This window comes from Metopolophium dirhodum, chromosome 2 (assembly GCF_019925205.1).
Source record: "Metopolophium dirhodum isolate CAU chromosome 2, ASM1992520v1, whole genome shotgun sequence".
Lineage (NCBI taxonomy): Eukaryota > Metazoa > Arthropoda > Insecta > Hemiptera > Aphididae > Metopolophium > Metopolophium dirhodum.
In genome coordinates, this window is record NC_083561.1 from 19,059,785 (window position 1) to 19,075,442 (window position 15,658).

General features: G+C 37.2%; 1 protein-coding gene across 1 annotated transcript in view; it reads right to left on the reverse strand.

Moving 5' to 3' along the window:
• Window positions 1–679: 679 nt before the first annotated feature.
• The window catches only part of LOC132939847 (uncharacterized), a 52,456-nt gene continuing 37,477 nt past the window's right edge, over window positions 680–15,658 (reverse strand). The window contains exons 4-41 of the mRNA XM_061007246.1: window positions 15,041–15,122; window positions 14,776–14,963; window positions 14,562–14,702; window positions 14,265–14,494; window positions 14,004–14,197; window positions 13,776–13,935; window positions 13,168–13,711; window positions 12,930–13,109; window positions 12,686–12,868; window positions 12,433–12,615; window positions 12,193–12,372; window positions 11,905–12,107; window positions 11,088–11,835; window positions 10,832–11,013; window positions 10,306–10,766; window positions 10,131–10,242; window positions 9,858–10,059; window positions 9,659–9,769; window positions 9,336–9,587; window positions 9,031–9,269; window positions 8,505–8,939; window positions 8,140–8,392; window positions 7,743–8,075; window positions 7,180–7,688; window positions 6,225–7,108; window positions 5,753–6,132; window positions 5,520–5,688; window positions 5,206–5,448; window positions 4,605–5,143; window positions 4,046–4,526; window positions 3,877–3,933; window positions 3,605–3,795; window positions 3,191–3,516; window positions 2,923–3,109; window positions 2,710–2,834; window positions 2,050–2,599; window positions 1,771–1,884; window positions 680–1,204 (exon numbers count right to left, since the gene is read on the reverse strand). Coding sequence (XP_060863229.1) covers window positions 1,173–1,204; window positions 1,771–1,884; window positions 2,050–2,599; window positions 2,710–2,834; window positions 2,923–3,109; window positions 3,191–3,516; window positions 3,605–3,795; window positions 3,877–3,933; window positions 4,046–4,526; window positions 4,605–5,143; window positions 5,206–5,448; window positions 5,520–5,688; window positions 5,753–6,132; window positions 6,225–7,108; window positions 7,180–7,688; window positions 7,743–8,075; window positions 8,140–8,392; window positions 8,505–8,939; window positions 9,031–9,269; window positions 9,336–9,587; window positions 9,659–9,769; window positions 9,858–10,059; window positions 10,131–10,242; window positions 10,306–10,766; window positions 10,832–11,013; window positions 11,088–11,835; window positions 11,905–12,107; window positions 12,193–12,372; window positions 12,433–12,615; window positions 12,686–12,868; window positions 12,930–13,109; window positions 13,168–13,711; window positions 13,776–13,935; window positions 14,004–14,197; window positions 14,265–14,494; window positions 14,562–14,702; window positions 14,776–14,963; window positions 15,041–15,122 — 10,583 coding nt within the window. The 3' untranslated portion in view covers window positions 680–1,172. The remainder of the gene's footprint in view (window positions 1,205–1,770; window positions 1,885–2,049; window positions 2,600–2,709; window positions 2,835–2,922; window positions 3,110–3,190; window positions 3,517–3,604; window positions 3,796–3,876; window positions 3,934–4,045; window positions 4,527–4,604; window positions 5,144–5,205; window positions 5,449–5,519; window positions 5,689–5,752; window positions 6,133–6,224; window positions 7,109–7,179; window positions 7,689–7,742; window positions 8,076–8,139; window positions 8,393–8,504; window positions 8,940–9,030; window positions 9,270–9,335; window positions 9,588–9,658; window positions 9,770–9,857; window positions 10,060–10,130; window positions 10,243–10,305; window positions 10,767–10,831; window positions 11,014–11,087; window positions 11,836–11,904; window positions 12,108–12,192; window positions 12,373–12,432; window positions 12,616–12,685; window positions 12,869–12,929; window positions 13,110–13,167; window positions 13,712–13,775; window positions 13,936–14,003; window positions 14,198–14,264; window positions 14,495–14,561; window positions 14,703–14,775; window positions 14,964–15,040; window positions 15,123–15,658) is intronic.

Sequence of the window (15,658 nt, forward strand, 5' to 3'; positions counted from 1 at the left end):
ATTTGTATTTATTTAAGTATATTTATTAATTCTACATCCTACCAAATAGTTAAACAATATGTTGACTAAGTATTTAACATTACAATTGATCTTATTTGTCATCATAGGTATTTGTAATATTATAAAATGGCATTTTACTTAGTTTCCATATTATATCACGTCTTTTAAAGATTTAATCATTACTTTTTTTTTTTAAACCTTTTTTTAACTTTTTTTTACACGGAGTTATAACGAAGTGTTTTTGGTGTGATACAGTATACAGTAAACGCCCATCGAGATCTCAAATCTAAAATCTCAATCTCACATCTATCATCTATGATTGCACGTTACATACTTAGCACTTACATAGTTGCATACATCATTGATCAAACATAGTATAATTATATATAATAATATAAATATATAATGTTATTATGCATAGTCAATATTATAACTTACCTATTTTATCTGATGAGAATATTCAACTAAGGTAAGTTCCTTTTTGTGGATCATTTATTTATTTTTTAAAATAATCCGGAAATATTTATTTTTATTACCTATTAGTTAATAAAAATAATATTAAATAAATGTTACTATGAAATTTAAAAACACTTAATATAATATTATACTGAAAATGCATATTATATATATATTTATACTTTATTTTGTTGTTTATTTGATGGTAAAAAAAATATATATCTAAAACAAATAAATTATTTATTTTTTGTCTTACAAGCTACGATAAAAAATGATTGAATAATGACACTTAAAAATTGTAAATAATAAAAATCGTCTAAACTGTACAAATTTGGTTTATGAGCCAATAGTCTCTTATTCCTATACGCTAATGTTTGAATGCATTAGGATTTGTTAAAAATAATAACAATTATATTTATATCTATTTACACAATACATACAAAACCATCGCGTACATAATATTATGACACTAAATTTCTATATTAAGTTATAAATAATTAGGTTCGTATTGTCTTGAGGAAAAGTCGGGTGTAGCCAATAGTCATTCCTGGAGTTTGACAAATTCAAATAGACAACGCACTCCGTTTGGTTTTGATTTCTCGACCGCGAACCACACGTTCGCCCGACTCGTACGAATTATTGTAGTATAAAATTATATATTTATATTGATTATTTTTTTTTTACTTTTGAGCAACTAATTATTATTCGTAGTCTATTCACTGGCATTCGCTTTCGGTATCGCTTTTATCTGTAAACAAGTATAAGAGACACAGGTCAAACGAAATTCACAATTATTTTTATGAAATTGTAACTCCATAGCACTTCCTCATATTGTGTGTAGGTTAGTACTCAGGGCTGGCTTAGAGACTTGGTTGGCGGCTAAGTCATAATTTTCAGAAAACATGTTTTTTTTGTAATTTTGTTTTTAACAATATACAATTTTATAGAACTATGAGCTTGTTGGGGCTTGGGGCGCGGGGATAAACCCCCCACCCCTTGTGTACTGTAATTTATTTCTAGTCTACAGATACTCAACACTCCACCGAATAAACTTGACCAAGAACTGTGTACGGTACAACCGAAATTAACCAAAAAATATTAAAAGTTGTAATACCTACTATATAAATTGTATATAACATTACAACGAGACAATCAAGGATTCTGTGTAAGTATAGAATGTCATAATTTGAGAAAACACATTTTTTTATAATGAATTTCTGTAATAAACTTAGGGACACGAGGCATTTGTAAATAGGCTATTCGATATCGTGCAAAGGAGCATAATAAAAGGTAATAAAATATCACACTACTCGCCTTTCTTGCCGTTGTAAGCGTGCCTCTTGAGTCTGTCGTATAAGTCTTCTTTGTTACCGTAAATGCTGGCGTTCGACCTGGCCAGGCTGTTCATCTTGCCGTTGTGCAGACCCTCTGCGAACACACAAACGTCGTTTACAATTTATTACATTAATCTAACCACGGAGATTTCGTACGACAAATATGCTATGATTGTACTATATACACTACCACTATGATTGTAATATAAACATATATATGGATATTCTAAAAAATTGTTTTTGCCGAATATATAATTACCTTTCATGTACGTCTCGTTGTAGAAGTTGGGCATCTCCCAGCCGTCCTCCTCGTCGTCGTAGTAATGCGCGTACGTGGAGTGGTGAGACGGCGCTATGGACTCAGCGTACGGCGCAGCGCCATAGTAGAAGTTGACCTGGGACCCGGTCTGGTCATTGGTCTGGGCCATAAGCTTCTTGGGCTCCTTGACGCGCTCCGACCGAGCGCAGATCATCCACACGAACAGCGCGATGACGATGAGGAACACGACAGTGGCCGCGATGCCACCGGCGATGTACGCGAAGTCGGACTTGTCCTCGCAGTGGGGCCCGATGAACGAGCCGACGCAGCGGCACGATGGTTGACCGCGCAGGTCCTTGACGCACGTTCCCTTGTTCTCGCAGTAGCCGTCGCACACGTCTTTGCACGCCTTACCAGTTCCGTTGAACCCGGGACGGCATTCGCACTTGAAGTCTGACGTCTCTGGTATCAGCAGACAGTCGGCGTTAACGTCGCAGTGCTTGCCCGCTACGTTCGCCTCGCACGGGTTCCAACATTCGGACTTGCTCGTCTGCGACAAACGTCGTAATTATTATTATTTACCATACCTAACAGAGCCTGACAGAAACCACACTTGCGGCGATGGCCGTTTTCGTTTCAAATTTAGTATAATATACTTACGGCAGCCATGGTCTTGGTGCTCATGTTTGGAGGACACGGCAAACAGTTGGTCTGCTGCGTGGCCGGTTGATAAGTGCCCTTCTTGCACGAGATGCAACTGTTCTGGGTCGCGTTCAAATATGTGCCTGCAAAAACGTTATCACTCGCGGTCAGATGGGTCTGTATCACGCTGATATTATATATATGATTATTTAGTAGGTGACATTTTATTACCTGGAATGCAGACTGGCAACGAGCATTCCTCAATGCTGGAAGCTCCCGATTGCTTGGTGGTTCTACCGGCGGGACATTGTTGACATGCCGGTTCGACGCCTTGAGTTCGGTAAGTACCCCTCGGACACGGTTCGCATTCCCCTTCCATGCCCAAGTGCATGCCGTCAGCACATTCATCTCGGCATTCCTGCAATAAAACAGCAATCAGACAACATGACAAGGCGCGTGTCTTTTTTACGTCTTATAATACTATGGTCGTGTGACTAACCTCTCGGGACACTGCTTCCGTGGTCCGCGTAGTCTTGCCGAGGCCACACAGAAGGCATTTGAAACTGCCTTCCGACGGCTGGTAAAAACCGTAACCGCAACTTCTGCACAGACCGGCCTCGTCGTCGTAGTACTTGCCTGCTGGACACCTTTCTTTGCAGTGGGACGCCGACCTAGCACCCGTCGATACGGTCACACCTTGCCTTCCCGCGATTGCTGGGCACACTGAACACTGTAACTGACCGGATTCGCTTTGGTACGAACCCACCGCACATGGTACGCATTTTTTCGTTTCCTTTTCGAAGTAACTTCCCACAGAACACGGGACTGTAAAACGAAACGCACGTGAAAAGGTTGTCATATATAATTTAAACTAAATCAATAACAGTATATAATGTTCATAGAGGTGTCTTACCGCAGTCTGGTGCCATGACCACTTCGCCAATGGGACAAGCGTAATCGGATTCCAAGTTCAGAGAAGCTGGGTCTGGGACGGTGTTCGGTAGTATGTCATGCACGTCAAATTGATCTTCTTCCAATATGAGCTTCTCCAATAATCTTTGAATGTTTGCTCTTTGGTTTGAGTTGCTGTTGACCACGGGATCACTGAAAACAACAAAGTGTTAGTATTCAAACTTACAATATTAGTAATATGCACCACTGGTTAAACCGATGAATACTACTTACTTGATAGCTGGGAACGAAATCTGTACTGAGTATGTGTCACTGGCTTGCCTCTTCTCTCTAAAATATTGAACACAATCATCTTTTAGTTTACAAGTAATGAATTTGAACAAATTTTACATATAATTATTCGTATGTCAACATTTTTAATATAAACATCATTCATTTTTACCTTATTACGATAGCAGAATCATATTCGTCGTATACAGTTACATTTCTCGTTGGCCTAGAAGATCGATGATCGCATTTTACGTCAATGTTCAAATCTTTGCACTCGCGTGTTCCTTTAATAGAATACGAACAGAGGTTCCAGTCTCTGTTCAACGTATTTATTGCATTTCGGACTTTTTGTCTCAACACTCCTTGTCCCGCTTCGTTACATAATACTGACGTAGGGAATTTCATGTCAACCTTGAACACTCGTTGAGCTGGTTTAGATGCTGAACATGCAGGATATATTGTCGGGTAAGCCGGATCTATGGTGGGTCTCCAGAAACCTTCAGCGCCACACGTATAGAATTTCGGGACTTCTTGTGAGAACCTTAATCCCGGATTACAACTGATTTCACACACTTTGAATTGTCCACCAGAACCCCAGTCTTTGCATTGTTGCTTTCCACCAATAGGATCTGCCAGCGTTGGACAAAATTCAGCTGAAACCAAACAATATATATACAACGTTATTTGTGTGTAAAATCTTTTTAGAAAACGCTAGTTAAAACTTTACTTACACAGAACGTACACTCTGAAAGAGCATACTGCAGCGTTACCAACTTCGTCAAATGCTACATATGCGATACGATAAGTTCCCCATAGAAGTGTTTGGCCGGGCTTATGACCGTTCTTTTCCTCAACTCTTACAACTCCAACGTTATCAGTAAATCTCGGTTCATCCCAATTGACAACCGCTGATCCATTTTTCGCAATTACCCAAAGATCACCTGGACAATATTCAACTTGAGGTGGTTTTTTATCGACTTGAAGCTGTTCGCAGTTCGGTCCTGTGTATCCAACTGGACAAGAGTGTTGACTGCACTTCGAAGGAACAATTCTTTCAACACCCCCTTGGATATCGTCAAAACCTGCCCACGTGAGAACTAATCCTTGGTAGAGTACTGGCTCGGTTCTACAATCACGCACTTGTTTCTGCACTTCATTAGTGACATCAAGAGCACGTCCCCAAACTTGTACTTTGTTCAGCTGACCCTTAAAACCAGCCTCTGTAAATGTCTTTCTGTCCATCCTTGGCTTTCCTAACACAACCCAACCGCTATAACGGAAAAAAGATTTATAAAATATGTTTATTATAAATGAATATACAATTTAACTCACAACTCTGGTAACTTCCTTCCCGTTCCGTAACCTTCCATTTTACTTGCGATTAATCCTTCGGTGATCAAAGTTAATGTACCTTGATTCCACACGATAGCAATGTGATGCCACTGACCATCGTTAATAGTAGTGTATTCATGGAAAGCCAAAAATACATCTTGAAGTTCTGGGAAAATTGATACCTCAACCCCACTAGAGTGAGCCTGTATAAGAACTCGTTGACCCTGTACTACATGGGGAGACCTAAAAACAATTTCAAAAAAATTATATTTTACATAAATTCATACTATTGATTATTATTTAGTTAAACTAACGTGACACTGTAAAGTGTGAAGAATATTCCTGGTTCGTCTTTTTGTGCATATTGAACCCACATAGCAATAGTGAAACTATCTCTAGCTCCCGTGAATTGGAATGGAACTGTTAAAGCAGCACTACTTAATGTCTCTTCCGGGAAACTAAAATCGTAATCAACTTGGATTGCTGAAATAAAATTTAACATTTAAAATAGGTTTTGACCATTTTCTAAGCATGCATTGTAATTTACTTTTTCTGCAATCATCTCCCGTCAAATTAAACGGACACTGGCAATAGAACTTATTGGTAAGGTCGATACAAGTAGCTGTAGGTGGACATGAGTTTTCTTTGCAGTCAACTATATCTTCATCACAATTTTTGCCCATAAATCCAGGTGGACAGATGCACTTGTACCCCGGCCCGTTATCAATACATGTCGCTCCATTTTTACACGTGTTAGCTTGACAAGCATCAAACTCATATTGGCAACCGATTCCATCGTAATCACTTGGACACGTGCAATTCAATCCAGATCCAAAATCTTGACATCTACCTCCATGCATACATGGATTACCAATACAACGTTCTGGTGCAGTCTCGCATTGCTTTCCGTCAGTTCCCGATGGACATCTAAAAAACACGGTAAAATATAAAAAATCCCCGTAGAACAATTTTAAATATTTTTTTTGTTTATATAAGTATACTGAAATATGTATACTTACACGCAGAAATAGTCTTGGAACAAGTTAATACACGTCGCGTCGTTGTAACATGGCTTACTCTGGCACGAGCTTAAATCGATTTCGCATCGTTTTCCGGTCCAGCCAGGTGGACATTGACAGGAGAACGTATTGACACCATCGTAACATTTACCATTGTTCATGCATGGTGAAGAAGCGCAATCATCAATGTTCTTTTCACACATATACCCGGCGTATCCAGGATGGCATACACACTTGTAATTGTTGTCCAAATCTAAACATTGTTCAGTACCTTCGGGACTGCAGGGATCGCTTAGACATTCGTCAATTCCAGCTTCACATTGAAGACCTAAGTAACCCGGTCTACAGCGACACATAAATCCGTCCAACATGTCAACACACGATCCTCCATTTTGACATGGTCCCGAAGCACAATCATCGATCAAATGTTGGCATCTTTTACCGGTATAACCAACGTCACAAGTACAAGAATAACCATTCACCATGTCTGTACATTCTCCATCGTTTCCACACGGGTTACTTGCACAATCATCAATATTAATTTCACAAGCAGCACCAGTCCATCCCGGATGACATACACATTGATGACTGAACAATCTATCAACGCACACACCATTTTGACATGGGTTAGCCGCGCATATTTCAATTTTCGTTTCACAGCGTTTTCCCGTAAAACCTGGTGGGCATGCACACTTGAAATCGTTAATGAGATCTGTACAGGCAGCTCCTAAAAGGCATGGTCGTTCTGCGCAGTCATCGATGTTTACATCACAATGTTCACCTTCCCAACCAGGCTTACATTCACATTTGTATCTACCTTGTTTCAATGCTGTACAAGTAGCCGAGTTCTTACATGGGTTTATTGTTTCCATGCACGGGTCAATCTATAAATAATTAAACAATATAGTATTTCATAAGTCTTATTAAATTATAACATTTTTTTTTTATAACTAACCGTCATATCACAGTTTTGTCCTGTGTACCCACTGCGACAAAGACAAGTAAAGTTGCTTAACCCTGGTTCATCTTTGCACATTGCTCTCTCGGGACATGTATCGTTCTTACAGTCAGATTTCTCTTCTTGGCAGTTTATTCCACTAAATCCATTTTTGCACTGGCAACGGTAACCTTGAGGAAGGTCTATACATGAACCCCCATTGAAACATGGCTGAGAAGCACATTCGTCTATGTCGATTTCACAACGCTTTCCTGAAAATCCAGCGGGGCAGAAACATTGTATTCCATGGCCAAGTGGTACACAAAGTCCACCGTGTAAACATGAGCTCTCAGTGCATACGATAGATTGACATTCATCTCGTCCTGCAGCTCCTGGGCCTTTGGTTTTTGTATTTGTAGGACATCCCAAACACACAGTTTGTCCACTTCCCGCTTGATAGTGGTTTGGAGGACATGGTGAGCAGGGCGCTAAGCCAGTTTCTGAATATTGGCCAGGAGGACATTTAGCTGTAACATTAAATGTATTATCACGTGCACATGAATTATGACAAAAATTAATACCTCTGCAAAAATCTTTGTTCGGAGCAGAAGGTTGGTATGTAAACATGTTAGGTGGACATGATACACATTCCTTAAAACCAGAGGTAGGTGGTTCTGATGTATAACTATTTCTGGAACATTCGAGACAAGGAACGAGACCTGTCGGTGAATAAGTTCCATATCCGCACACAGGAATACAGTCTTTCAAACTTTTTGAACCTAATTCCTTAGTGTATGTTCCATTAGGACATTTCATACAAGCGCCTTGTCTAGCTGTATCTTGGTAATACCCACGAGCACATGGCATACACGATGTTTGTTTGATTCCAGCATAAGTTCCAGCCGGGCAATGCACTAAAATTACATAAGTTTGATAAGTTCGATTCATATCTTAATATAATAAATAATTATTTCTTACAGCATCGAGGCACTTGATTAGTGTCCATATTAAGTACTTCCCCAATATTACAAGTGAATCCTTTAGATACGGATGATCTGAGAGCCTTCAAAGGAGGACATTGATTAGCTACTGCTGATATATTCAGCAGTGGTTCTATAGCAGCACTAGCATATGAAACACTAAGATCGAAAACTAAATTCAAAGTCGACCCACAGAAATCGTATAATTGAGGCTGTCTAACTTCTGGCAGAACACCTAATACAAAATCAATCTGAAAAGAAAAGAAACATATTATACATTTAATATTATTTTTATTTTTATACAAATAATCGACATGATAATATAGGTACAGATTAATACATTGATTAGATTAACTATCATACCTGTACTAAATTTTCATCTAATAGTTGTGGTTTAGTATCAATGAATGATACATTCATGTTGACTTTAACAGCAGAACATCTTTCTGTCAAAATATCATTAAGAGGTCCATAATGTTGGCTTAAAATGTCAGCGTATTGTCTTAAACATAAAGACGGGACTGCTCCATTAGCACGATAAGTTACAGATGGCACTACGTGGTAATCAGCTTGATGTGTGTCTTCAGATACACAATCTGGTACAACAGAGGATGGTGACCATAGACTTCTTTGTTCACAAGTGAATGATTTTGTTGGTTGGCCGTCAGTAAATCTAAATCCAGCTTTGCAAGTAGCTATACACTCCAAACCACTGTCATCAGACGGCAGACAATTTAATGCTCCATTTGATGGTGGTTTAAGATCCCAATCAACACAAGGAGTTGCTTGTACGGAAACCTACAATTCATATAGGTATAATAATAAATAAGGATTTTTTTTTATATAAGATGCAAAATGTATCAATTTTTTTTTTTAAACTTAATTTTACCTGGAAATAACAAGTAGCCTTGTTTCCAAATTTATCAGCCGCTGTAACTGTTACATTTTCAAAGTCTCCAATAGCAATTGAAGCTCGGTCTGGGTTAAATGTAAGCGTGACTTCACCAGAAGCGTCTGATACATTAATTCGTCTACGAGTCTCATTAAAGTTGACTACATAATTGTCTTGTTTGTTCACTAATTCAATGACGTAACTCTGTGGACAGCTCAATTGTGGTGGGGTTTCATCTAAGAATAAGTATAAAACGTTATGAATATAGTTATTGAGTTTTAATATTATTTATTTAGTTCTACCTGTAACTGTGATGTTTATTTCACAGATGGCTACATTTCCGTCAAAATCAAACGCAACATATTTTACTGCTGTGTCTTGGAACGTATAGAATGGTAATTTAAAACTTTGTGGTTTTACTTCAAGTCTTGCAATGCTACCACTGTTGTCAACTGGCACTGGTTCTGTCATATTAACTGGTTCTATTCCATTAGGTCCCCGACGTACTATGATCGGTTGAGTAGGACAATTTTGGAATACCGGAGGTTCGTTATCTAAAATATTTTTTATTTTAGTATTTTTACTTTTATTTTAAATAATATATGTTTTTGTTTATAAAACTTACCGACGCACGGTGAATGACCATAGTCAAAACCTAATAAAGGTTCAACTTTTGGTTCTTCACAACCCATCAGTTCAAATTTCAAACAAGCATTATCCATATAGCTAACAATTCCTAAAATTGTTCATAGAATTAATATATTTGATATATCTACATTTGATACCGATTATGTTATTAATTAATAATAACATGTTGAACATACCTAAAATGACAAATCGTGCTTGCACATATTTAGGTAAAGTAATCATAGCCAGTTCACCAAAGTTTCCAGGATCTCTCATTGTTAAATTGAAATTTGGGAAGTATACAACGAAATTTTCTTTTTCTTCTTGTTTGTAAAAGAAGCGAATTTCGGTTGGACGTCCTACGATATCATTAGTAACTACACCTTTCACAAGGATAGCCTAAAATAAAGTTTTTATATTAATGTTTATTATTTATTTACAAACTTAAAATATATTTATATAATATGTACCTTGACTCTGTATACTTGTCCCAAGTCTACACTGACATATGTAAATGCTTCTTGTTTACCACACCAACCAGTAACTGAATTCAAACGAATGTTACGAGCTTCATAATTTGGCCTAAAAACACATTTTGATGAGCTTTAATTTAAAAAAAAATTAATTAATTAAAGATATTTTTACCTTTCTGATGTTGCATTAATAGCTGAATCTGGAATTCTACCAGAAGTCAAACCTAATGGTTTGATAACCTTACATTCAGGCTCTCGGATACATGTAATAGGCCTTGGATTAATTAATATGTAGCCTGGTTTATTACAGCCAAATTGTACTTCAGAGCCTTGTTCATAGCTAGTGGCTACTTGATAACCATCTGTAGGTCTTCCAGGGTCTTGACATACGGGACCTTCACACCTTAAATCTCCGAAATCCCAAACACCGTTAGCTTGACAACGCACTACATTATCGTTCTTATCGGTCTGCCCAGCAAGTTTAAATGTATCTTGACAACCAAAGAAGAAAGATGATTGATATCTCGTATCTTTGAAATTTCCATACTCAGCCCCAGCTGTAGGCATTGGTACACCACAATCTACTCTTGGACATGATGGAGTTGCTCCAGATAGCCAATACTCGGGGAAACCCTTTAAAGATTTTAAAATAAAATACAATTGTTTTAATTATTATAAAATATTTAATTTAGACTTACTGGTTTTGGATCATAAACACATTGTCTAAAGCCAGAAGTTGCAGTTCCTCGAAGTGTTCGTCCTGGGTTTTCACATTTTAACGTAACATTTTCTTTGAATGGCACGAGTACTGCATCTTTTTCAAATCGACTTACTTTAAGACCTTCAATCTTATCATCGGGAAGAGATACACATTTTGCAACTGTAAAAATTCATATGCATTTTACACCAGTTATATTATATAGATATAAAATATCAATGTTAATTTTAAATTACATTGACATTGGGGTACTGTTCCATTCCATGCACCAGTGGATGTACATAAAAGAGATGCTGATCCAGCCATCACGTATCCAAATTTGCACTGGAAGTTCACTAAATCTCCAAAATGATAAGATTCTTTTGTAGAAAGAACTACACCATTTTCAGGTGCTTGTAAATTGGGACACATAACTGGAACACAGGTCTTATTTCTTTGGTATACGTCACCGTCTCTTTCTCCAGATTCAAATTCATTAATTACAAATCCAGCTGTTCCGTTCTTTACATACAGTTCATATCCAATATTACAGGAACATGCATAACTTCCAGGACTGTTAATACATTTTTGCTGGCATCCACCATTGTTAACTGAACATTCATTTATGTCAACACAATCTAATCTGGTACAACCGACTAACTCAAGTTTTAAACAAGGAGCAACGACGTAGTCTTGTATTTTCAGTTTAATATATTGAGCTTCAATGGGCATTGGGAAATTGAGCACTGACAAACTAGGTTCTAAAATGCGGAATTCCACTGGTGTGCCATCGGGATTAGTGTAATCCCTGAACACATCCGTCAGATTATTTGAATATTGAATCCTTATAGCAGAGGAGAATGCAATTTTGTTAGACCCTCTCATTACACCTTGTGATCTAAATCCTCTTATTATTGTTGGTGCTTTTAAATCAATTAAGACCCAGTTGTCACCAGGTTCAACATTCGTGCCACACCATCCACGCATGGTATTTAATCTCATCATCTAAACACACAAGGATAATTTTTATATAAATTTACACATTATTTTAACAAAAAAAAATATAAGATCTACCTCTTTGGTAAATGAAGGTTCAGATCCAGAAACAGTGATAGAATCGTCTGAAATTCCTCCACTAATCAAACCAAGATCTCCAACGGGTCTGCATTCCATTGTGGGTGCGAAACCAGTCTTGCATCGGCAGTGGAAACCACCTAAGTTATTGACACATTCTGTCGATGACAAATCACATTGACTAGCAGCACACTCGTTTACATCTAATTAACAAAATACAATATAAAGAATTATTAAAATAATAATAATGCAAAAATCGTGTAAAAATTTTAAAAAAAATGAATTTACCTTCACATTTAGGTACATTAGAAAAAGTTTGGTTTGCTCCACATTTTATTATCGATGATCCACCTGTTAGTTTGAATCCCCGATGACATTGTACACGAGCTTCATCTCCAAACAAGTATTTACGAGTTTGATCAATAACGAATCCATTATGGATTTCAGGAAGCACAAGACACTCAGCACCTACAACGTACAATCATACACTCAAATCTCTGTTATTGTGCCAAGTATAATAAAGCTTACGAGAACAGACTGGAACTCCACTTGACCAAGTTCCGTTACTCATACAGAGTACTACAGGATGTCCTGACCGAACATATCCTGACTCACACTGGAACCTCACTATGGTCCCATAACTTCGTCCGCCACCGTTTAAAACCGTAAAATTGGCATGTGGTGTTTCCGGAAGTGGTGGACATTGAGAAGCTTAACATTTTTGAAATGAACGATTAGAAAAATTTGTTCACACATACAAAAATAATATTTGTTCCCTTACCTAGACATGTTGGTAATCTTTCCCACCGCCCATCTGCAAGGCACGACACTTTTTCGATTGGCTCGTTGGATGGGAAGGCAAATCCTGCATAACACTGATACATTGCTTGACCACGATAAGTAACATTAGTTGAACCAGTTGAAAATCCATTATCGATTTGTGGAACGGGACCACAATACACCTCTATAATATAGAAAATTATATTAGTAAGTATAAACTTTTTATTTGATAATATTTGATTTACCTTGACATTTTGGGATATATGAAACAGACCAATTGCCACTAATTAAACATTCAGTCGTAATTTTTGATTTTCCAGTGGCAAACTCTTGTCCTACAGGACATGAGAAAGTAACAGTTGTTCCAAAAGCAGTATCTCTGTTTGATTCTAATGCTCCTTCGCCAGGCTTCAATGTTGGACAATCTACAAATATAAATTAAATAAAAAATGTTTTACAAAAAAAAATGTAATTAAATCTTACCAGCTGAGAACGTTGCATGCCATCCTTTTTGATTGTGTAATGCATCTGTTACAAATCGTACTAACATCTCTCCGCTGGCTGCTGTAAGTGTAATCTTAGGAGGAGTACTTCCAGTAAAGCCATTATTTGGATGAAGTCTTAGTCCACTAGTACTTGCTCCATCATAAACTTGTACATAATCAGATTGATGTAAGACAAAAGAATCAAATTTCAGTGATAATGGACTCATAGTTGGATTCTTGATTTTAATGAGACATTCTAAATTGCTTGGGTAATTTGATAAACCAAAAGTAGGTGAAGCAATTGTTCCATTAGCAGCGGTTATAGTGGCTTTACAACCTTGTGAGTACTTAATTTTGAACCCTTTTTTGCTGTCACCCAAACTTGTTTTGAAGTATAAATACATTTGGTTTCCGGTAGACATTAATAACCTGGGATTGTTTTCCAACGATCCTGTTAAACGCCCAATTGGTTGGCTCTTTGGCGAATCTCCATCTCTAATCAATACAAAGTCTCTGTTTTGTTGTAATTCTAAATCTTCAATCTAAAATTTGATATTTTATACAATTAAAAACTAAAAATGATTTTAACAAAAAATAAAATAATACCTCGAGAGTAATAATTCTTCCAGCTTGAGCAGTGATGGTGTACAAGCATTCTAAACCACCAGGATAATTATTAGGAAATCCGGGTGAAGTCAAAGGTTGTGGTTGTGTTGTTGCTCTTAAATTACCACCACATACTTGTGGTTCTGTTTTCCACGAAGCCCTTTAAAATAAATTTTAATATATAATATTTTTGTAATAAATTTAATTTAATGAAATTGCAATGTTTACCTGAATCCTTTACGTTCTACTGAAGCATCTGAGCTAAATTTGACTATCATGAAATTAGAAGCCGACACAAACATTTTGTTACTCAAGTCCATTTTTCCAGAAAGGGTTGCTAAATTAACCGCCTTATCTTCAGTACGACCACCAACGAGAATTTGTACAGTATCAAATGATTTCTCCGTTTCAAATTCTTGGAACTAATAGAAAAAATATATTAGAAAAAATGTGCATACATTTATATTTTTCAAGTAATTTTATTCAAACCTGTAATAATATATTGTGGCCTTGTGGGCCTTCCAATGTCCATTTACAATTAGACAGGGCTTCATATTTGTGCGGGTAATTGGGAGATTCAACTACGTCACCGCTATTGGCCATATAATAGTGGCAGTTTGAAGAGCAATCCAGTTCATCTGACCAATCACCACAATCATTCTGCTTGTCACATTTGAATGCTGAATTGATGCAACGCCCGTTTGAGCAGTGAAACGAGCCTAAATAACAAATTGCAATTGCGTGAAAATAAAATTACATTAAAATTAAACTGTCCAGAAATCTAACCTGTTGGACAAGCATTAGCTCTACACAAAAATGGCAATAGAGATTCGCACGTTTGCAACTCCCACGACTGTTGTTCATCAGTCACAGTCACATCAACGCATTCTCCAGATGATGGATCGGGTTGAGACAATGACCAAAATCCTAAAATGGTATTAAAAATTTAAAAACGTGGTTCATAAATATCAACTAGTGTTATTTTATTTCTGAAATATACCGGAATATTGTGACACTAAAACTCCACCAGCGTATTCTAAAGTATTTGTTCGAAGATCGTCTAACGAAGCCAATCCCAACCAATATTTCTGGTTGTTTCTATCCACTGGCCCTAGAGTTCTCCTCGCCAATGACGCAGTATAGTTATTTTCCGTGTATGACTCAATCAATACTAAGTCACTGCCATACCTATACAATAGGATACAAATGTGTTAGTTAAAGAATCATCCATAAATAAAATTCTTGTTTGGTCAAAAATAATTTACCTGTTGCACAGTTGGGCTGCGTTTTCCCATGAATGCTTTATGCTGAAAAACTTGTAACAATGTAGTCCTTTGAGCTCCCATCCTACAACAAATCAATGATATAAATTGTAAATAATCTGCGGATTGAAATATAGGTACATAGGTAATGATTGCATGAATAAACTATTATGGACGAATATCATACAATTTCGTCAGATACATTTATAAAACAGCCGAGAAAACGATATCGTGGTGAATATAATCAATATATTCTAATTCTATTCACTGCAATGCAAAATACGAATGCCCGAGACCACCGTATTGCGATATTGCGTACAACCTCTTTAATAGAATTCTATCTGCAGCACCTATATTATATCGGCTCCAAAACCATTGAGACGTAAAATAGACAGGTTTTGAACACGAAACTAATGGGTATGAGTATCATAGACAACGATACCTGCGGTTTTCGATGTATCTGTGCCGGTCTATTGAAACCGAAACCCCGCGGCTCTAAATAGAGTCGAAAAACGATACAGTTTCCATCATCATGACGGAACGCGATTGATATTCAATGTGACACACATTCGTCGTGAAAGAGTTGAAGCAGCGTAGCACGTATGTAGGACTAGCGACTAC